Genomic DNA, 23,789 nt, shown 5'->3' with positions numbered 1-23,789 from the left:
TGTCTTTCTTACTGTAAGTTTAATTATTCTTAGTTGACAGCCCAATTCAGCAGGTTGTGTGCACCCCATAAGTGACAAGGTACATCAGGAGGGTATGAAAGGACATACAGTACATAAGTGTCCATTTTCACCAGCTGCTTATTACAAGGTAACCTAAGGAAGCTTTACCATAGACTAACCCTTTAATTACTCCACTTTATAGAACTGAAAGGTGTACCCTATGGCATCTATGACAATCGATTCATTTTTACCCGAAGGAGACAGTGAGGGCATAAATAGGGACTTTTACAATTGAGAAACAGAACAGGAACTTGGTACGCATTTTATTTCATTCATATCTTTTCTGTTCAATGTCCCAGTGTCTGTTCAGTTCTGAGACTTGCTGCCTTCTACCTCCAGCTTCATCTCCATTCGCCCTGTCACCTGGGGTCTACTGGGTTCCGTGGTGACTGGTGACAAAACATTGAGCAAGGTTGGTGGGTAAGGAGGTCAAGGCATACTGACGCAAATGGCAGTCGAGACGATGTAGCTGTATTTATGTACAGACATATAAGAAGGCTGAAGGCTAACAGAACATTGGTGTGTGTGCGCGTGTACTGACCTTTGCGCTTGCAGATGTCAGTGATGATGCGCCGCCTGTCACTGCCCCCTCTTTGGTGATGATGTTCTGACCCACCCAAGTTGTCTCTAAGTAGATCCTCCTCCTGGAGCCTTTGGCCACCACCAGCCAGGTCACGCGGTCGTCAAATCTGCGAATGTGGAGGATTGCCAAAAGGGGGACAGGAATGCAATCCATAAACACAAATAACGTGCGGGCTCTGCAGTCTTCAGAGTTAGAGAATGAGAGAAAAGCATGTTACCAGCAAGTACAATTCTCAAAGCAGCTGGATTAGGTCAGACACATGCAAGAAGGCTTAAGAATATAGACTGCCTAGAAAAAGAAAATAATTATTATTTTTTTTTTTTTAATTAAATTAAATTAAAATTAATAATTAAGAACGGCAAAAATTTATTTTCCACCGAGAAACTCCGCTAGTGCATACTCTTGTTCTTGTTGAAGTGTTGTGATTAATATGTACAATCTGATATGTCTACAAACCTACAGAACAAGCCTACAAACTAGATTAATCTATTTAAAACAATGGCATTTTCAGTATGTACAGTATATGCTCACATTCAATCACAGTACATTTTGTTTGGACATCTTTTCATGTAATGACACTCAACTCCTCAATGCCCCTTACATTCACAACAAATTTAGCAGCATTTGAATTATCTGCATTATAAACAGCCAACTGGTTACGGTCCCTGTTTCTTATAGAATATGAAAAGCTCTGCGCAAGAGCATTCCCGTTCACAGCAAGGTTATTATAGTTAACGGAAACTAACTAAAAAATGAAAACTAGGTGTGAAAAAACATTTTAGTTAACTGAAATAAAAACCAAAACTAGGCTTTACAAAAAAACGATAACTAACTAAAACTGTATTGTGTGTTTACAAAACTAACTAAAATAAACTAAAATTGTAGAGAAAATGTCCTTAGTTTTAGTCTTTTTCATTTCATACATAAGCCTAGTATTTTGGGTGGATATGAAATCTATCCTCCATTATTTCTTTAGCTGTGCCTTTGAGCTGAGCTTTAAAAACGAATTAAAACTAAACTGAAATTGAACACAAAAAGTTAAAACGATATAAAAATAAAAACTAATGAAAAAAGCAAAACTATTATAACCCTGGTTCACAGTCACAATTTTAAGGTAGCACAACAAGAGCGTCAATCAAACCAAATGAATTGTTTGTGGCTATGGCTGCATTACATATTGTGAAGCCTACACTATAACCTTTCGTAGTGAGCAGAATGTTCCCAACAGCACAACATTTGTAAGCAGTTACATTGTTTTTGTGTTGCAGGTTTGTAACAAAATGTCATGGTTTTGAAAAATGTTATGTTTTTAAGTGCAGTATCTTCTGTTCTCACAAGCTTTTGATAGGCAAAGAAATAGATAAAATGTGTGAGGGGACAGCTTGGGTTCCACTAAATAGACTAAGGAGTTTTCCATTTGTGTCTTCATAAACAAATGCTGAATATGTCCATAGGAGGCCCCAGTCTCTGACACTGCGAGTGAGGTGTGTTGCAGCTGTATGAGCAGTTTAGTTCTGGAACTTGTGTAACAAACTGGGCAAAGCATAACTCGCAAAGTTAAGCTGGCCTTTGGTGGTATGAGACAGTAAAATATGCAATGATGCACAAGCCAGGAGCATCCAGTGGTTATAGAACGGCCTTGGTAGTGTATTTCTCAAGAGAGCCGGAGAGAAAAGAAGAAGAAAAGCTCCCCTTTCAGAAGCTTTTCCAGCCATGTCAGTTGGCAGATGTTAAGTGGAAAGCAGCATTGGCAAAGTGGGAATCAAATCAAAGATTTAAAAATTGTCTGACAACCCCGAGACACTGAGTGCATGTAGTCTGGTACAAAATCTTTTATGACATGAAATGATGGCAATAAGATAAGGGAGCTTGGACCTTTTACACCCATTTCTGCCTGGGAATTGTTCCTATCAGTAGCCAGCTGGGCTGGCTGCACTACTGGCCATGTTTCTCAGTTGTGGAATCTGCTCTTCTAAAGGATACACCCCTGGAAATCCCCTTCCCTTGGCAACAACTTCACGTTTATGATAACCAAACCCACATCCAAATTCCCTGTTAAATTGCTTGAGATTCTAAACCATGGCTCTTGCTACGGATCTCTGTGGAAATGTTGACTGATCTCTGACATCAAGATTTTGCTAAGCTGTGTTTTGAGGGGCATAGCTAGAAAATAATTGGCTAATTCCAGTAGGGTTTAGAAACTCTCGTATGACAAGCATGACACTGGTCACCAGGAATAAGACCAAGCATGACACTGGTCACCAGGAATAAGACCAAGCATGACACTGGTCACCAGGAATAAGACCAAGCATGACACTGGTCACCAGGAATAAGACCAATGTAACCAATGTAGCAATCAGGACAGTAAAAGTGTAGTTCAGCTTTGTCATTCAAGTCAAAGAACTGTTTGTCTAAGAACCATTTTGTTTTGGGCACACATCCCGGTACCACATAGTGCAGCAACAGGAGTAAATCTTTCACTGCTGCTGTTGACAAGCTGTGTCTCAGGATGAACACTGTCAGAAGAAGTAGAGCACCCATGGTCACAGTGTGTATGGTTTTGTCACGATCAAATGAGGGGTCAAACATATTTTCCTATTGATATAAATAAAAACACGTATTTAGTACATTTATTACATGGCAAGTAGAAAAACAACCATCAAATTAAAAGAAAAGCCTTCTGGCAATGCACCTCAGATGTAATACCATTTACCACAGTAGTGCCAAATAAATATTACACTTGATATGGTTATTTCTGGTCAAATATAACTGGAAGTGTTATTTTCAGCCCCCTCGTCAATTTGGGGTCCATCAGGGTTTTTCTCCATCAAGCTACCATATGAGAACCAGGCCAGGTCGAGCCTGGCTTATATGCGTGACTGGCTTGTTTCTGTTCAGGGCTGCGTTTCCCAGAGGCATCGTAGTGCTATGTTCATCGTAGTGCTACGATGAACGCCGTAGCTTACGATGAACGTAGCGCTACGATGCCTCTGGGAAACTCAGCCCAGGACTGGTAGGACGGAAGCTACTCATGCCATTGAAATAGCTGTGAATTGAAATGACATGAAATAATGTCTGATAAATAAAGATAGGTCTTGTCGCCTGGACACATCAGTTCCAATGCTTCCAATGCCAATACAGCACAATAAGAGCCAGTTGGCTCATAGGCTCATAACAACTAGCAGCAGCTTCCATAACATTAATGGTAGCGGTCAGTGGCTAAAGCAGTTACACTGATGATAACATAAAGTCATCCCCACCGGGTCCTGAACCCTAGTCTCCTGGGTGGGAGTCCAATGCGCTCACCACTACTCTACTTGTGCAGTGGAGATCGGCGGGTGGGTTTTGGTGTCCTTCTTCCAGTCCCTCGTGTGGGTTGGGGTTAGAATATGGGTTGGGGTTGGGACAGGATCTGACCTATAAGGCAAGGGGTATAGGTTGGAGTGAAAGGATGAACATGTGGAGGTTTGGGGTATAGTCCCATAAAGTCATCCCCACCAGGTCTTGAACCCCGGTCATTTTGGTGTGTCCTTCATTTTGGTGTGCTGGGACTACTGCCTCTTGTGGCGCCAACAGAGAAATGCAGGCCAACATGGTCCAGAGTGACGGAGGGAGGGAGGGATAACCGTACAAACTCTATACTAGGAGTGCTGGCTTACAGCCACGCACAAAAACAGTTAGAGCTCTCTGCCATGGCAGTTGAAGACATAATATAATATTAACCATCTCCGTCACTTCCATCATAGCTTTACAGACACAAAGGGAACTCTCACATCCAGGAAAGTAAAATAAAAGGTTCCAAACCACCTCTGTTACTGGCACACATACCAGGAAGTCATTATTTTCAGGTGCTATCCCTACTAACACAATCAGGTTGCAGCAATGTTGCAGAAACGTGCAATTTAGACTTTTGTATGGTCCACTCAACGTCAAGTTAAACGTGCATGCAACGCAAACGCGGTATCTGCACACAAGTTGCTGCAACGTGCAGGTCCAACGTGTCTGCAACGTGCCTGTAATGTGTACACAACGTTGTGATTTCCGTGATGATTTCGATGTATATTGCTGCAACGTTGTATACACGTTTATATATTACTTTATATGTTACGTTGCTGCAACGTGGCCTACACTTCCGTTGGCTACATTTATAATTTGCATTACAAAACAAATCAGCTCCTTGCACAAGCTCCACTACTTCCTGAAACTCTACAGGCATATTTCTTTACCGTCCTATACTATTGGATAGCAATAGCGATGAATCCGGTGTGCAGCACACCTGATCAATCACTTCCATCCACTAGTATAGGACAGGAAAGAAATACGCCTGTAGAGTGTCAGGAAGTAGTGGAGCTTGTGCAAAGAGCCTATTAATGTCATAGTCAATGCAGCAAGCAAAATTATGGTACAAAAGTTATGACACAACACCATTCAGTCAAGAACAATTTATTTTATAAAAAAAAGTACACAATGTCTGGCCTGCAACATGATAAACAAGTTTAAAAACAAAAAGGATTAAAAAAAAAAATACAAAAACAGTTATTTACAAAAAAAAGTATTTACAAAAAAAATGGCAGGCTGTGCTCAGATGGGCTGCGGGTGGGCGTCAGATGGGCTGGGGGGGGGGGCTGTGCTCAGATGGGCTGGGGGGCAGCTAGGAAGGGAAGTCTTCCTCATCAGAATGCTGGGGAGTGCTCAGATGGACTGTTCTTGGATGGGCTGTGCTCAGGCGGACTTCTGCAGATACCTAAAGACACAATGAAATGGCCGTAAATACACAACGCACATACATGCACAAAAAAGTGGTACACAATCTTTGGAACCATGCAGTCACACTGGGTAGGAGAAACCAAAAAAAAAGACATCACTTACCCTTCTGCATTTAGCAGGGGCATGTTTCAATGTCTCCTGCAGCTGGGCGGCCACCTCCGCCATCGTAGCCTTTGGCATGGAGACCATCACTGCACCTTTAAGTTATCAAGAAAGGTAATGGTTTCAATTCACATCGGTCATGGAACAAAGACGATGTATTAAAAAATATTCAAAATATGAACCATTTCTTACATGTTAGAACATTGAAGAGTGTCATACTCTTCATCATGTCTTGGCGTCTTCACTCAATGTTTTATGTTTTCACTAAACGTCTAACAGGTGTCACTGCGTCATTCGTCAGTATCTTCCACCCTGACTTACGAACACACGTGACTACTAGAGTTAAATATTTTTCCCGAAATTTGCATTTTTTTCCTCCCGGGATTTGCGTCTCTCTTTCCCGGTATTCCCGGGAAAAATATTAATGTTTTTTATTTTATGGTGTGGAGCGCACACAGTGCACACAACTCTAATAATTTTGACCTAGAATCTATACTGAGATAAAGTTCACATGCAGAATAGCTTGGACTCTAGAGGCGTGTTTGTGTGCTTTGTCATCTAAACGAACGCAGTAAATGGCAATAATAATCAGCAGCTTCTACTTCAGTAATGCTGGGATGTAGCCTACGTGATCCGACTGCAGGGAAGCACTAACAGCTGGCCTGGTTATACACGATAAACTTAAGACATTTAATTTGTTAAATTCACCATGAGGTCGCTGCTCCGAAATGATCACTCAATGCTCAATGTTTACAGAATATTTATTTTGCAGTCATTCGTAGAACAGTTCACCACAAATATCGTAATCTTTTTTATAAAGCGACTGTGACAGCCTGTGCAATTAAATGTCTCGAAAAATAAAAAACAGGTTTGCATGGCATCCATAATATGAGAAAAACAGAGGTAGGTCTTTTTATAAAGTAGGCCTACGCCTAACAGTAGCCTGTGAAATTAAATAGGCCTAATTTATGTTTTTGGTTGCTCGGAAATATTTCCACACAAAGCTGGAGTGGCTGGACATAGCCTATGGGATGTTGTAGGGTAGCCCACGCACGCGGTAGCCTACGGTACGTCATGCAGAAAATAGACATGCACGTCACTACGCACGCACTGTGTGCAGAGATTGCAATAATATCATGCAGCTCAGCTGTTAAAATAATAATTAAAACCCATGCCAATGGATTTTTTGGTTAGATTATTAATTAAATTATTAATTATTATTGAAATTGCAATTCCCGTTTTCCAGCTGTTCATTTCCTGGGAAACGAGAAATGGTTCCGAGGACGGGTCCCGGGAATACCGGTAGTACCGATTTAACTCTAGTGACTACCTCTCATAAACACTGCTACCAGCTACGCCACAGAAAAGTGAGCTATTCGATGGCACCGGGTGGGCGGTACTTACTGAGGACTGAGTCCAACCAATTCAACTCGGTTTCACTCCTAAACTCACTCCACACACCACAGTGACCCATGGGACGGTCCGCACACTGTATAAAGCTCCCAATGTCAGTTTTATTAGCACAACGTTTCGGCTGTAAGGCCTTTTTCAAGGTGCAGTGCTGAACAGGTGTGGGGTGAGGGGTATATATCCAGGGGTAACATGGGTGTGTCGCCTATCAATCAATCAATCAATCAAAGCTTTATTTATATAGCGCATTTCATACCCAGAGGCAACACAATGCGCTTTACAGAGAACAAGGGAGGTGGGCAGACATCCCACCCCTACATATTCCAGAGGGAAGCAAAAAAACAGTAATCACCCGGGGGCCAGATAAGTGAGTGAGCCTATTAAGTGAAACATACAAACTATACACAAGAGGGCATCCTCACCCTAAAGGACATGGACAACACAGTATAAATAATCATTGCCTCCATAGGTCTACTCAGTAAGATGTCAGAGGCTCTATTATGAACAATAATAAAGAAGGGTCCACACTCAAAACTAAGTTTATGCTCTTTTAATCATGATGGTGGACAGACCTGACAGACGCGTTTCGGCTCTGCCTTCTTCAGTGTTTAGCCTCAGAGGCTCTATTATGGGCATTAGTATCATACTGTAAAAGTATTTAAATAGCACATCAATAAGTATAGTGCAAACATAGTTATTCTGAAATGAATGTAAAACACATGTTCAGCAGACAGATAGTATAACAGTAGAGAGGAAACAAACATGAGCTTGAGAAATATCATAAATAAAAATAAACCAGCCTACAGAAAAGGTTTTATGTCAAAATCTTGGTTCATCCCGCAGGTTTAGACTTGGGGGTATCAATAAGCAGTGAGGAGTACCTTAAGGTAGAGCCCAATTGAAAATTAGGAGAAGGGTTTTGAATTCAATCCTGCAGGAAATGGGGAGCCAGAGCGAAGATGCCAGGATGGGGGTGATATGGGTATATTTAACTCTCTCCAGAATAGTGCATTGCAGTATTCACCCTTGATGGTGATAATACATACTTTATATGTATTGTGTTGTTCTCTATATGTTAAGTGTCTGTTCTTCAGTATGTTGAAAAGCGTTCTATAAATAAAATGCATTATTATATAATTAATGTTGCATTGCCTTTTTAATTAATTGCAGCTTCAACTAAATGGCCCATTGTAGCTTTTTAGCCAATCTAGCATGCTTGTAGCTTGCTGTCAAACACATTACTTCCTTAAACAAGGTTTCTGATTGTGTGAGGAATAGTAAGAATGATACTTGTCAGTAACCTTCACTACAGTAGCGTAGCCTGTAATGTAGCCTTACATTTTTATGAGGAGACAATCTCAATCAATTACATTTTACAACAGTAAAAGTTAACATGTAATAGCTAACTGTGTGTGTCCCTAATTAATTGGTGAAATATCCAAAAACTATATTTGGATATGCCAATCCATTTATTGTCACTGAGGTACCAATTAGTCCTGCACACGTACAGTAAGGAGGTAACCATGGCTACCCACAGCGTCACCCAACAGCCAACATTGAAATGACTCCTGGCTCAGATGTTTTTATTTTTATTTAACCGAAGATTAAGATCATAAGAGAAACTATAGCCCACATAATGATTGAACATAAACACATACACATTGATGAGAAAAAAACAGCAAACATGTTATACTTGAATTGGCTCCAACATACAGGCTATCATGTATTTACTGAAGAGCTAAAAGCTAGCGTAATAAATGCAATTAATTGTATGAATTAGTTAATTTATTTCATTTTAAGGAGTCAGTATTACGTTTTAAAGTATCAATACTTTTGATATACCAATTTCATGCGTTCCAAAGCAAAGTCTAAAGCAGGAATAGCCATGGCCACTACTCATCAGGCCCTGGCCGGGTGATGTGCTTGGTCTCTTTAGCTCATACATCTATGTTTAACTCAGATGTTACTGTAATGTCCATATCAAGTACACACACAGCAATCCATTGCTTTTGCGGCAAATGCTTGGCGAAGATTGCGCAAGTGCACACACAGGTAGAGAATTGGGACAGAGGCTGCAACCAATTTTCTAATTCAGAGCAAATCCAATGAGTACAGACGGGAGAATGAGCCAGCTGACACTGAGCCTCGCCGAAGATCCTTTCAAGTCACAGTTGCAGCCTCTAGGAAGCTGTGTGGGGGCGGGAGCCGGACACACAAGCCAATCAACCGCCACGGATTTAGAAGTGACATCATCTTGATCCATCTGTCCTCTCTTCACCACCCAGTAGAGGTTGTTCTTGAAGAAATATGCATCTCCTGGAGAATCACAGAATTAAAAAACAACATGAAGAAATATGAATCTCCTGGAGAATCACAGAATAAAAAAACAAAAACAAAACATGTATCTCCTGGAGAATCACAGAATAAAAAAAAAAACATGAAGAAATATGCATCTCCTGGAGAATCACAGAATAAAAACAGTTGTTATTTGGGGTAGGTACTGTCGACTACAGTAACACAGTAGCCTAACATACAGTACGTTCAGGTTCAGAACATTTAAGACATAGACATCAGTAATCAGAGATATGGACAGCATTTTACATGCAAATAAATAAATATATATATAGAATGAATATACAATTGTTATTGCATGTGAAATTATATATATATATATATATATATATATATATATATATATATATACACAGTATATACTGACTATAATGTAGGGAGTTATAATAATTGCACCAATTGCTGCGATATAACACCATAAAGTATTCCTTAAATGTTTTTATTTCTTTTAAAAGAGGGAAAGCAAAACATAAAGCTTAGAGACGGGGATTGAAACTCCAGTCTCTAGGAACGTGTGTATGCGTTCGAGAGCCCAGAACCCACCTTCGCCCCAGGTGATGATGTCATCAGGGTGCGACGGCATGCCTCTCCAGAGGGTGGCGTCTCTGGGGTAGCCCGCCTCCGGCTGGCGCCGCTCCTCCGTGCGCATGCGACTCTCGTCGAAGCGCCAGAACTCCCCGTTGCTGAACAGGTATGTTTTGCCGTTGTGGGCCCAGACGAAGGCCGCATCCACTCTGCGCACGGGCTGACCGTCCGCCCTGGACCTCATACCCCACTCCGATAAGGGCCTGGGGTAGTTTGGGAGGGCCCTGGTGTCCTGGAAGACCCAGTACTGATCCCCTAAATGGGTGCAAATGAGGGAAACTGATCATTCATCAGTCATATAACACACGATGGATGCGTCATAACTACTCTAACCGTCATTTTACAGGCAGTCGGTTGAAGTTTGTTCCTACCAATGAAGAAGACGATTCGGTTGTCACTCTTCCTCTCATAAACGGCGTCGATCTTGTCGGTTCCAGGGGGGAGCCCTGTCCAGAAGTTCTTGATCAGAGCTGGATTGAGGGAGAACAAGGAGCCGGTTTGCCGGATCCTCCAAAACTTTGGGCCTGGAACAAGAAAAGAGAAAAACCCCACAACCAGTTAACGTAAAAGGGCACATGCAGCACTTGTTTTGGCTACTGGGAGCGTAGCAGGAAGACCCAGATGTTGCGCGGATAGACTGCTGAGGTCATCGTTACATGAGAGAACAGTTTGAAAGTAATTTTTAGGAGATGTGGATGCAGCGTTCTCATGTCCCATGCTGGTCCACTAGCAAGGGGGTCTAATGCTGACCAGAGTTGAGGCAGTTCCTCCACAGTGCCAGACACACCTGCATCCTTCTGCTACTCTACTCTGCACTCCAAAAACAAGATGAACGCTCAAAATACTGTGCAGATATACAGTAATAAGCCCAGCAAGAGCTTGCCACTATGATGTCACTCTGATGTTGAGTCTATAGAACTTGAACTATTTTCTCTTACTCTAAGTGTTACTGTACAGTAACAATAGATTAGACAGACAGACAGACAGACAGACAGGCAGACAGACAGATAGATAGATAGATAGATAGATAGATAGATAGATAGATAGATAGATAGATAGATAGATAGACAGACAGACAGACAGACAGATACAGTATGATATTAACTATTTATCCCTGCAGGGAAATTCACTTAAAGGAGTAGTAAAGGGAAAATGCATGTTTAGCCCTGTTTTAAGGTTACTTATGATCATATACAATGGTTCAGATCAAAACGTTGACAAAACTAGCACATTTGAGAAAGTCTGATAATTCCTCTACCACCGTTTTGGTCATACAATGGATGTGGGTGGGCACTGTGAAAAATCATTCAAAATCATGTTAAACTCTAAATTTCAAAGACAAGAAACTCACCAAGGTGTTAGTTGGCGTTCTGACATATAATTCACCATAAAGTAAGATTCTGGTTCATCTGGAAAGGCTTTTTTAAATATTTAGCATAGAACTATTTAGTCGCAGCACATACGTGTGTAAACTTCCGCAAACTAGGTAGCCTAGCAACATAAACAATACCAATAGCTACCGTAAGTAGTTCCGCTTCCTGAATCCCCTCTGCGGATTGATCTACACATCTACAACGGTCGTGTCAATACAAGTCAATGGATTTCATAAAATGATCAATAAAACCCTACAGGATTCATACTTTACAGCGAATTTGATGTCAGAACACCAACAGACACCAATTACCCCCTCGGTGAGCTTCTTGTCTTTGAAATCGAGAGTTTAACATGTTTTTGAAAGATTTTGCAAGGTGCCCACCCACATCCATTGTATGACCAAAACGGTGGTAGAGCAATTATCAGACTTTCTCAAAAGTGCTAGTTTTGACAATGTTTTGATCTGAACCATTGTATATAATCATAAGTAACCTTAAAACAGGGCTAAACATGCATTTTCCCTTTACTACTCCTTTAATGTCTAAGCATACATGCTTTTCTCTCATACCCTTGAAGAAGAACACCTCCCCCCTGATGTTGGCCACAGCGTCGAAGCCCCCCGAACAGCGCTCCTTGGCCGACGGGTCAGACCTGTGGCAGGGGAGCCGGCATCGGAGGGCAGGATGGACAAAAAGAGAGAGGATTGCAGTCAGTTAAACCTCAATATCCCAGGACAGCACAAAAAAGGCATTTAGGCCCCGTCAGTAAGCAGTTTAAAAATACGTCTATAGAATTGAAAAATCCTGTCCACGAACAATAGCTACCAGTCTTGTCCACGAACGTTAGCCAGCTAGTGACATCAATAGTAGCCATCAATGACAAGATAGCTAGCTAGCTAGCTAGCTCACTAGCATAAAAATACAACCCATTCTTTTACCCAGTCATAACAACAGACCATTACGTCACCCGGACACATTTTGGCCTGCCAGCCTCAGGCCTCCGGGTCCCAGCGACCATGGAAGCCACTCCCTGTCCCGTGCTTCTACTCACTGCAGCGTTGGCCGAGGAGGCGCATAAGTGGGTGGGCGGGGCCTGGCGGTAGCCCCGCCTTCGGGCGCCAGCGTGGTCAGCTTCTCCTTCCTCCCTGTTCGCATGTTCAGAACACAACCGCAAAGTTACGAGAGTGATGATGGACTGGAAATTGACACATGACCCAACTGCCCACATATGGCAACAGAACATTTATTTGGAAAACGTCCAAGAACTGTTTAGCACATTTTAACAGACAAGTATACTGTATAGGTTACGTATAATGTTAGGACAAATGTAGCCTAAAGGCGTTTGCCACACAGTCACACGTTTTAGCATTGTATAGTACTGTACTGTTTTAGCATTGTATAGTACTGTACTGTTTTAGCATTGTATAGTACTGTACTGTTTTAGCATTGTATAGTACTGTACTGTTTTGCCACTAGTTAAGGAAGTAGTTATTCACAGTAGTTTGGACACTGGTTAGGCAACTAGTAAGGCTAGTTTGGATATGTTTGTTCACTTGTTAGGACACCAGTTGTTAGGACACTAGTTTAGAACAGTAGTCAGGACACTAGTTAGTTCAGTAGTTAGGAGAGTAGTTAGTAGAGGTAGGACGGCCCTGATGTTTGTATTTTATAACATTTTGTAACCTGGTATTTGCAGATATTTTTTAGGGCACCCCTCCAAATCTTTGGAACAATCCCCAAGCTAAGAGGAAGAATAGAAATGTGTGTTAGGTGCCCAAGTTCCAGCTGATAGCAGTGAGGGTCCTATGGGAGAGCGGGTTCTCTACCGTAGAGCTCCTGGATGGCGCGGGTGTCGTCCAGAGGGAGATTGTAGGAAGTGATGTCACCCACGGACCCCTGGTAATAGGGCCTCATGATGGAGGGGTCGGAGGAGGAGTGGGACAGGCCCAGGGCGTGGCCGAACTCATGGACCGCCACAGTGAACAGGTCCGTGCTGTCACTGTCACCTGCGAGAGTGGGGACACAGCAACGGGGATATATCCTCAGCTGATCAGTTATTTACATTATATCACCTGTCTGTCTGCTTGTGTATCTGCCTGTCAGCTAATCATTCTACCTGCCTGCCTGTCTGTCTGCCTGTCTGTCTGTCGGAATGTCTGTCTGTCTGTCAGCCTGTCTCTGTGTTTGTTTGCCTGTCTTGTCACTGCCTTTTCTGTCTATCTGTCTGGGTATCTGTCTGTCCGCCTGTGTGTCTGTCTGTCTGTCTGTCTGCCTGTCTGTCTGTCATTCTACCAGCCTGTCTGTCTGAATGTCAGTCAGTCTGCCTATCTGCCTGTCTGCCTGTCTGTCTGTCTGTCTGTCTGTCTGTCTGTCTGTCTGTCTGTCTGTCAGTCAGTTTGTCTGTCTGTCTGTTTGCCTGTCTGTCACTGCTTGTCTGTGTGTCTGTCTGGGTGTCTGTCTGTTTGTCTACCTGTCTGTCCGCCTGTGTGTCTGTCTGTCTGTCTGTCAGCCTGTCTGTCTGTCTGTCTGTCTGTCTGTCTGTGTTTTAGTCATTCTGCCTGCCTTGCTGTCTGTCTCTCTGGGTGTCTGTCTGTCAGTCAGCCTGTCTGTCTGCCTGTCTGGGTTTCTGTCATTCTGCCTGCCTTCCTGCCTGTCCATCTATCCATCTGTCTGTCTGTCTGTCTGCCTGCCTGTCTGTCTGTCTGTCTGTCTGTCTGTCTGTCTGTCTGTCTGTCTGTCTGTCTGTCTGCCTGTCTGTCTGTCTGTGTACAGGGCTGCTGTGATGTGTTCACCAGCTGTGTTCCTAGGAAAGAAGCAGGAAATGATCTGAGGCTAAACCACAAAAAGCCCACTGTGGTGTTCCTGTGAAAAGCTCACTGTGGTGTTCCTGTGAAAAGCTCACTGTGGTGTTCCTGTGAAAAGCTCACTGTGGTGTTCCTGTGAAAAGCTCACTGTGGTGTTCCTGTGAAAAGCTCACTGTAGTGTTCCTGTGAAAAGCTCACTGTGGTGTTCCTGTGAAAAGGCCACCGGGGTATTTTTATGAAATGAAATTAAGTAGAAAAAATGTTACCGTTCCCTCGGAAGCTGGAGAGAAACGTACTGCTTCCTGTTTTAGCCCTGAAGTCAATCTCCTCACCTCTGAAGCTCCAGACCTCGTCGTCATCGAAGTGCGTGTCCCCGGCGATGTCGTCCCTGCCGGGGAAGAAGGCGTGGGCGAGCGTGCCCCCCCTCCCGTCGAAAGGGTACCCGTCGTCATGGAGCGAGCTGGCGAACGACACCCTGATGTCCCCCCCGGCGCCCGGCTCCGCCTCCCTGGTGCTAGGCGGGACCTGGCGGAAGTTCAGCGGCGCCACGGCGCTCCAGGTGTGGAAGGCGCGAGTCAGGATGTTCTCCACCATGCCGGCGGAGGTGAGGGTAGGGGAGCGCTCGCGTGATGGGTAATTAAGGACGCTGGACAGGGCGGGGGGGCGGAGTCAAAAACTTACACATTGGATATAACTTGTTTAACAGTTACTGAGCAATATCAAGTCTGGCGCCACACTAAAGGTTAAAGGTCGCACAGAAATGAAAAAAGCATTCGGCCCCATTTTGGTTCACATAATTGGTCATAGTGTTCACCTATTCAACGATGTATGCCAAAAAAAAAAAAAAATTCTACTTTTGTTGTAATCTTATATCAAAGTATATAATTTCTTACTTCCTGGAAAACGGTAGGTCACGTGCAATTACGACAACAGGTACCTTAGATTTTAGGCCAATAATCTCACAACATCCACCCGTCAATCAACGCTATCCTTCTATCGAATCTGTCTAAAGTTCTTAAAACCCGTCCACTTGTCAATGTTTCAATCAAATTCTCTAAACATTATGTCCCACCCTCATAGCTTGTTTGAGTCAGGAATACGTCAAACTACGGAAGTTAGATGATCTCAAACGTCTGTTTCTGTGCGACTTTAAAGTCCCAATGATTGTCACACACCTGAGTGTGTGAAATTTGTTCTCCGCATTTGACCCATCCCCTGGGGGAGCGGTGAGCAGCAGCGGTGCCGCGCTCGGGAATCATTTGGTGATGTAGCCCCCCAATTCCAACCCTTGATGCTGAGTGCCAAGCAGGGAGGCAATGGGTACCATTTTTATAGTCTTTGGTATGACTCGGCCAGGGATTGAACTCATGACCTCCCAGTCTCAGGGCGGACACTCTAACCACAAGGCCACTGAGCTGGTTAAAGGAGCCATACCTAAGGGCCATACCTACCATACACATTGGATATAACTTGTTTAACAGTTACTGAGCAATATCAGCTATGGCGCCATACTAAGGAGCCTTACCTTGACTCAAGGTCAGTTTGAGTGCTATAGTTCCACCATTCTGCTGCAAGATTATTGCAACCGCTGAGGTGAAGCAATGTTTGTTGCTCATGACATGATGTTGGTCATGTGTTTAGTTGTCAAGCGTTTGCCACATAGGATGTGGTGCTGCAAGATGAGCTTGGAATAGTTAGTAAACTCTGAAACAGAGAGGAACACACACCTCCAGGTTAGGTCGGTCTTCTCCCAGTGCAGTCCTGACAGGGCATATCTCTTCCTCCTCCTCCTCCTCTTCTTCAGCATGTCTTCGTGTCCCACAATGTCAGGGAGGGAGCACCTGGGCATGGACATGAGCTTCAGGGTGTCCTCATCTGAGAGACAGTCAGCGGAGGACAACAATTGATTGTGGGAGAGGACAGACGCAGTATGACTCCGGGAAGGATGAGTTAGTGAGGTAAAGTGAGGTAAAAAATAAATTAAAAAAGAGAGAAAAAAAGGGGTTGATGGAGAGCTTACATAATCACTGATCACAAATTTAGATTCTCTTGAACGATTTCATGGCTCCCCAAAATATTCTGATATCTTTTTTGTACCCAAAAAGTTTCTGTAGAGAGTATAATTGGCTAGCATTCTAATGAACAAAGACATTTAACGACAGTGTGGTCATTTTACCAAGCTTCCCGGTTTCGCTGAGCCCTCCGAATCTCTGCATGACGCGGATGGCCTTCTCAATCCCCTCCTTGGTCTGGAGCTTACTGGTCCGAGCGTCCGGAGGGGCAAGGTACCCATACCTGCTCAGCCAGTCCTGAGACAGAGACGGAACGTAGGACAGTGGTCAGCCATGATGACCATGTTGTTAACATTTGACTTTGATATGTTATTTTTTCCTTAAACCTTGAATATTTTTTTTTGACATTTTACATAAAAATCAACATTAATTTACTTTAATCGATTAATAATAATGATATTCAATCAATAATAACTAGGATATATATTGTAGAAATGTTTCATGATCTGTCCCAGGTCGTGGGATGGACGTTGATGGGGGAAATAGCGTGTGGGTCTCAGGTCCTGTTCAGTCACACACAGGAAGTGCATAATGTCTGAAAATAAAACCTTGCAGAGCTGAAACAGATGATTCACTCCATCACGTGGATGTTGTCTTCCTTTTCAGAACCCCCCACACCCCCTCCAAAAAAAACCTCACAAACAGACCCAAGCACACAAAAACAGTTCCCTTGTCCACCAGACAACTAAACATCTATGTAATAAAACATGTAATGTCAATCTATTTTGAGAAACACATGACAAACATCTTTACTACAATGATAGAAACGTCTGTCTGTGTCCCGAATCCTCAATATCTCTACAACCGGCTGCTTTGCCGAGCAGTCATGACACGGCACCGTGCTAGTTGGGCTACAATGATAACTGTTGGGGAGAGTCGTGAGGTACCGCAAAGACATATTCATGACCGTGCAATGACTCGTGTTGTGTTGTGGTATGCCAGGATGTCAGTTTTTCCGAGGCGTGTACCTGGACCCGCCCTCACACAGGTGTGGCCACACAGCGCTCTCTGAACTCAACACCACCGCTTAACGCTTTTCATTTCCTGTTCCGTTGAAGTAACGGTTCTCCTTTGCCCTTGAAGTGGAGTTCTAGTAGAGCAAGACCGCATGAAATGTGTCACGAGCAGAACGTTTTGAACGTTAACATGAGATATTAATGTGAAACTAGAAAATTGCATTTCCTGTGAATACTGAGCAGCTGAAAGAAATTGCAAAAGCAATTGCATCACACTGTATAGCTAAAAAAAACTGAAATGTGAAACTGGCATAATTGGAAGCTGAACAGCATTACTTAAAGAAGTTAATAACTTTAATACTTTTTAACTTTTCAGCCTGAGTAGTTTAAGCTTTGAACTGAGCCTGCAGCTTGAAAGATGAGCAAGTTGTTTAAATTCTGCTTATTGACCCTTAGATAGAATGCATATTAAGTACAATGTCAAAGGGATGATGCGCTAAGCAATTAGACCTCTGTACTTCTTGTTTACATGCCGTTGCATTGTTGATGAGTGGTGGCCATCTTAAATTGTGTCCATTCACCCTTAGATAGCATGCATATTAAGTAGAATGTCAAAGTGATAATGCGTTAAGCAATTTGACCTCACTTCCTGTTTACGCGGCGTAGCATTGTCATTGAGTGGCAGCCATGTAGAATTGTGCTTACTGAGACTTAGGAAGCATGCATATTAAGTAGAACATCAAAGAGATGATGGGTAAAGCAATTAGACTTCACTTCCTGTTGACGTGGCGTTGCTTTGTTGTTGAGTGGCGGCCATGTTAAATTATCGTAAGGTAGGTAGGAAGGCAGGAAGAAAGGAAAGAAGGAAAGAAGGAAGGTATGTTGTAAGAAAGGTAGGTAGGAGGCGGGTAGGTGGCCCGGAGAGGGGTACACTGTCATACATGAATGATGGTAGATAACCAGATTTTGAAAATGTAAAATTTTAATTTGAGTTTCAAAATGAACAATTGATAAAGCTATGATGTTGGGTTTTATTCATGTTGATTGTTTGACTCATGTTTTTGCAGTTTTGTAATTATGCTTTTATTTTTCATGATGTCATTTGTTTATGTATTTTGTATTGCTCAGTATCCTTTGTGGAAAGACATTGTCTACTTCAGGGTTAAGGTTATCAGGGGGGATCCAAAATAAGCAATAAACCACCATTGTGACACTGTAGTAGCCTACCGTCTCTTTAAGAAGAGCACCCTAGTGTCGGTAGGGGAGGTACCTTCAAAATGAGTGGTGCCCTTATCAGCTGTGAGGATCCGACTCGTATCCTTTGTTTGGTGGCGGGTGGCTTTCTGTCATGGGAGTGCCACGCTGTGTATGGGCTGGCGTGCGGTGTCCTGTGAGTCCACAGCCCTGGGGGGATTTGGGGACTGTTCTGGGTCCTGATAAAGCAGGGAGGGCGTAGCGAGCGGCCGGGGAAGACGGATAGTCTGGACCCAGCTGTAGGACAGTAGGAGCCTCTGCTGTTTTGCCTCTGTCTAGTGTTTCATGTCCTGTCAGCTTTGTCTGCCAACCTGCTGCTTTTAGCTTTCTCTCTCTTGTATATTTGATTTGAGTAGGGGGGTGGTGCTTTGTGCTCAGGTTTTAAAGGATAAATTGTAAAATAAATTGTTTTTGGACTGTGACCTGTGTCTTCTGCCCTTCCTTTGGTTGGAGGTCTGTGTGTGTGTGTAGAAAACAGTGTAGTTCCTGGGGTGCGATGGGGTCTGCCTGGGGTCCCTGATCGCAACACTTGCCACATTTTGTAGACTTCTATCCCCTGGATTCTGTATACTACTGATGCTTGATAATGCATCAGAAAGATCACACACTTGAATTTCAAATCGTACTAAAAGAATGATTTATAAAATAAAGACTTACAACAAATTTATATTAGATACTTTTTTTTTCCCCCTGGCAATTGTAGGCAATGAAATTAAACTCACCACTCCCCGGGTGTACTGGTCAGCTGGCACAGCGTTTCCCGGTGAGATGAGCGTTGTCACCACCATCCAGAGAAGCCCGGACGCCACCCCGAACACCATAGCGCCCTATCAACGTTGATTAACACAATAGCAGCCAGCATTTTCACCCGCTATAAATATTCATAGCAAGTTGTGGTAATAATAGGAGGAATGAACGTGAATGATCCTTATATGCGTCATGCACTTTTCTAGCACTTTGTAAGATTCCGATCATGATGGTCTGAGCATCAGCTTACCATCTGTTCCTCTCTCTTACTGTCCGTCTTCCTCCCCTGCTGGGGGCTCCTCGTGGGACTAGGCAGGGCAGATGGATCAATAATGAGAAGCAACACACTCCTCCTCTATGATGAACAAACAGGATGTTGAGAGAGAGAGGGGGAGAGAGGGAGAGAGAGAGTGCCTTTCCTACTGCTATTATAATACTATAAGTGAGATAAGGTCAGGTAATTCTAGATAAGGTAATACTACAACAGTAATTCTATATGTGAGAAATAAGATAATACGTACGACATGTCAATCTTCAGACGGGGTGTGAGAGGGGGAGGGCGGGGATACAGGAAGTGTTCAGCTAACTGTCATCTGCTTAGAGGCCACCGGTTTCCCTTCCAAGTACTTAAGTTCTCCACAGTAGTGCTAGTAGGCCTTGTAGTAGTAGGCCTACACACACGGCCATACTGCCTGGGTCCTCCGATGACCCTCAGGATCACTGCCTCTGATCCTGCTGCTTTCCCTCTGCAAAGCATCCCTGGTGTCACCTTTCTCCACCAGTCCCTCCTCCTCCTCCTCCATCAGCTCCACATCCTCCTCCTCCTCTCCTTCAGCTCCACCTCCTCCTCCTCCTCCATCAGCTCCACATCCTCCTCCTCCTCCATCAGCTCCACATCCTCCTCCTCCTCCTTCAGCTCCACCTCCTCCTCCTCCTCCATCAGCTCCACATCCTCCTCCTCCTCCTCCTCCTCCATCAGCTCCACATCCACCTCCTCCTCTACCTCTCCTTCAGCTCCACCTTCTCCTCCTCCATCAGCTCCACATCCACCTCCTCCTCCTCTCTCCTTCAGCTCCACATCCTCCTCTACCTCTCCTTCAGCTCCACATCCTCCTCCTCCTCCTCCATTAGCTCCACATCCTCCTCCTCCTCTACCTCTCCTTCAGCTCCACATCCTCCTCCTCCTCCTCCTCTCTCCTTCAGCTCCACATCCTCCTCCTCCTCCTCCTCCTCTCTCCTTCAGCTCCACATCCACCTCCTCCTCCTCTCTCCTTAAGCTCCACCTCCTCCTCCTCCTCTACCTCTCCTTCAGCTCCACCTCCTCCTCCTCCTCCATCAGCTCCACATCCTCATCCTCCTCCTCCATCAGCTCCACCTCCTCCTCTACCTCTCCTTCAGCTCCACATCCACCTCCTCTTCCTCTCTCCTTCAGCTCCACATCCTCATCCTCCTCCTCCATCAGCTCCACCTCCTCCTCCTCTCTCCTTCAGCTCCACATCCTCCTCCTCCTACTCCTCCTCCATCAGCTCCACATCCTCCTCCTCCTCTACCTCTCCTTCAGCTCCACATCCTCCTCCTCCTCTCTGCTTCAGCTCCACATCCTCCTCCTCCTCTCTCCTTCAGCTCCACATCCTCCTCCTACTCCTCCTCCATCAGCTCCACATCCTCCTCCTCCTCTCTCCTTCAGCTCCACATCCTCCTCTACCTCTCCTTCAGCTCCACATCCTCCTCCTCCTCCTCCATTAGCTCCACATCCTCCTCCTCCTCTACCTCTCCTTCAGCTCCACATCCTCCTCCTCCTCCTCCTCTCTCCTTCAGCTCCACATCCTCCTCCTCCTCCTCTCTCCTTCAGCTCCACATCCACCTCCTCCTCCTCTCTCCTTAAGCTCCACCTCCTCCTCCTCCTCTACCTCTCCTTCAGCTCCACCTCCTCCTCCTCCTCCTCCTCCATCAGCTCCACATCCTCCTCCTCCTCCTCCATCAGCTCCACCTCCTCCTCTACCTCTCCTTCAGCTCCACATCCACCTCCTCTTCCTCTCTCCTTCAGCTCCACCTCCTCCTCCTCTCTCCTTCAGCTCCACATCCTCCTCCTACTACTCCTCCTCCATCAGCTCCACATCCTCCCCCTCCTCTACCTCTCCTTCAGCTCCACATCCTCCTCCTCCTCTCTGCTTCAGCTCCACATCCTCCTCCTCCTCTCTCCTTCAGCTCCAAATCCTCCTCCTCCTCCTCTCTCCTTCAGCTCCACATCCTCCTCCTCCTCTCTCCTTCAGCTCCACATCCTCCTCCTCCTCCTCCTCCATCAGCTCCACATCCTCCTCCTCCTCTACCTCTCCTTCAGCTCCACATCCTCCTCCTCCTCCCAGTGGTGTATTTTGGCATGGTCAACATGGGCAGCGGCATCTCGGGGGCGGCGGCAAGAGGAGCAGAAAAAAAACGTGAATCTCCGCGAAGTAAACCTCGTCCCCCCATCAACAAATCGCACATCAATCAGAATTGTCAGCACCCGCCCCCCCCCGCCCTCAACAGCTTGCTGAGAGTTTGTCATTCTCAATCGGAAAGCCCGTTCATTTCACGTTTACAAATCGAAACTGAAAGTGTCCCATCTCACCGCGTCGGCTCAGGGCCGTAGCGGGGTGTTCGCCCAGGGTGGCATATAAGCTAGAACGCTACTGCCTCCTTCAGCTCTCCCTCAGCTCCACCTCCACCTCTCCCTCAGCTCCACATCCACTTCCTCCTCCTCTACCTCTCCTTCAACTCTGCATCCTCCTCCACCTCCTCCTCTCCCTCCTTTAATTGCCTTTCTCCTGGGTCCAGGGTGAGTCATGCTATTAGAACGGGTCCCAGATCTGCTCTTTCTCTTTGGTCCAGGGCGCTGTATAAATAAAGTATACTAACTTAGTAATGCTATTATACCTGAGCTGTGTTTCGAATCGCTCCCTATTCACTATATAGTGCATTATATAGGGTGTCAGCCATTTTGTTTGTAGTGTCCGAATTCTCCACGGAATTTTCGTTCCCTATATAGTCCACTATTTATTACCCACAATTCATCTTGATTTGCAGGGAACAGTGCATGTACCCTACATTTTCTCCGTTCCCTAGGTAGTTTACTCACTTCAGTTTATAGGGAATAGGGAGTGAGGGAACGAGGGAGCGATTCCGAACACAGCTCTGGTCACAGCTTTGCTGATGATGATAATGACCAGAGAGTAATGCTGTTAGACCTGGTCCAGCTATGCTGATGAGAGTAGCTAGCTAGCTACTCACCTACTATGGCCTGGTTTACTCTCGCTTGTGCGTTCTAGCTCATTTCTCATGGGAAAGGACGACACTGAATTGTTATCAAATGCAATAACAACTCAACACAGTTTATTCCACATCATTTTATTTTCATTTAAAGGGTGCCAGAGCTTTCACAAAAGGGCTGCGTTTTCACACACAAATAACACAGTCACTGAACAACACACAGAAGGATCATGTTATTAATGAATTAATAAATAAATAAATACATGAGTTATACGATATTTAAAGAGAGGTGAAACAGAAATACACAATGATATAAATGACAGTCTACTGTCAGGAATGTGAACATCATTAGTAATGAATATTAATAGGCTATTGTACACTTATAAACTGTTAGTCAATTATTGATTGCCAAATGCCACATGCATTTTGGTAATTGTAGAAGCCACAGATTTATTATTATTAGTTGTTTTGTTTATTGTCTTTGATTATGCATTTGATTATCCTTATCAGTAGTTATTGTTTTCTATATGTTTATTATTTTGGGGCACTAGGGGGCACATCTCACACAGGTAGTCTGGTTATCTGTATATAGGTAGGCTGGTAATTGGGCTAGGTGGGCACCTGATGGACAGACGGTTTTTACCACAGTCAGCACAGCATGGATATGGAATTGTTTGCCTGATTTCACGGAATAAATGACCAAAAACGCAAGAATCCGTGTGGACAGTGGAACTTACTTTGCCTGCATGCGTAAGATCATGTTCTAAGGGTGCATCAAGTGTTGGCGTTATGAAGTTACCGTTTGTTAAATGAATGCCAATACAGTCATGATTGTTTTGTTATTGTACAGCCTGCTTATTATTTCAAGATGTAATTAGTTGTTGATCATTGGCTCTTCTGAACATTGTCATTCGCTGAGGTCTTCATTATTGATTGGTTGCTTATCCAAACACCACCTCTTATTGATTGGTAGCTAAATGATACTTGATTGTCATTTGGACGGTTCATATGCATCTCATTAACTGCATTTGATCAGTTGATTGAAAAGTCATTTTCTTAAGTCTACTGATATGTAGTCAGATGATTGATCAGATGAAGTCTACTGATAGGTAGTCAGATGATTGATCAGATATCCGATGAAGTCTACTGATATGTAGTCAGATGATTGATCAGATATCAGATGAAGTCTACTAATATTAAGTCAGATGATTGATCAGATATCAGATAAAGTCTACTGATATGTAGTCAGATGATTGATCAGATGAAGTCTACTGATAGGTAGTCAGATGATTGATCAGATATCCGATGAAGTCTACTGATATGTAGTCAGATGATTGATCAGATATCAGATGAAGTCTACTAATATTAAGTCAGATGATTGATCAGATATCAGATAAAGTCTACTGATATGTAGTCAGATGATTGATCAGATATCAGATGAAGTCTACTATTATGAAGTCAGATTATTGATCAGA

General features: G+C 44.0%; 1 protein-coding gene across 1 annotated transcript; it reads right to left on the bottom strand.

Moving 5' to 3' along the window:
- Positions 1-366: 366 nt before the first annotated feature.
- mmp25b (matrix metallopeptidase 25b) lies at positions 367-19,139 on the bottom strand (the record flags this gene model as incomplete). Its single annotated transcript, XM_084455996.1, has 12 exons — positions 367-449; positions 673-749; positions 9,040-9,238; positions 9,818-10,114; positions 10,231-10,383; positions 11,802-11,884; positions 12,284-12,377; positions 13,059-13,238; positions 14,369-14,682; positions 15,764-15,911; positions 16,213-16,345; positions 19,041-19,139. The coding sequence occupies 12 exons, from the start codon at positions 19,137-19,139 to the stop codon at positions 367-369; spliced, it is 1,860 nt and encodes a 619-aa protein (XP_084312122.1).
- Positions 19,140-23,789: the final 4,650 nt, after the last annotated feature.

Source organism: Borostomias antarcticus (genome assembly GCF_949987555.1).
Source record: "Borostomias antarcticus genome assembly, chromosome: 22".
NCBI lineage: Eukaryota > Metazoa > Chordata > Actinopteri > Stomiiformes > Stomiidae > Borostomias > Borostomias antarcticus.
The sequence above is the reverse complement of the archived record's forward strand: the minus strand, read 5'-3'. Positions and strand labels throughout refer to the sequence as shown.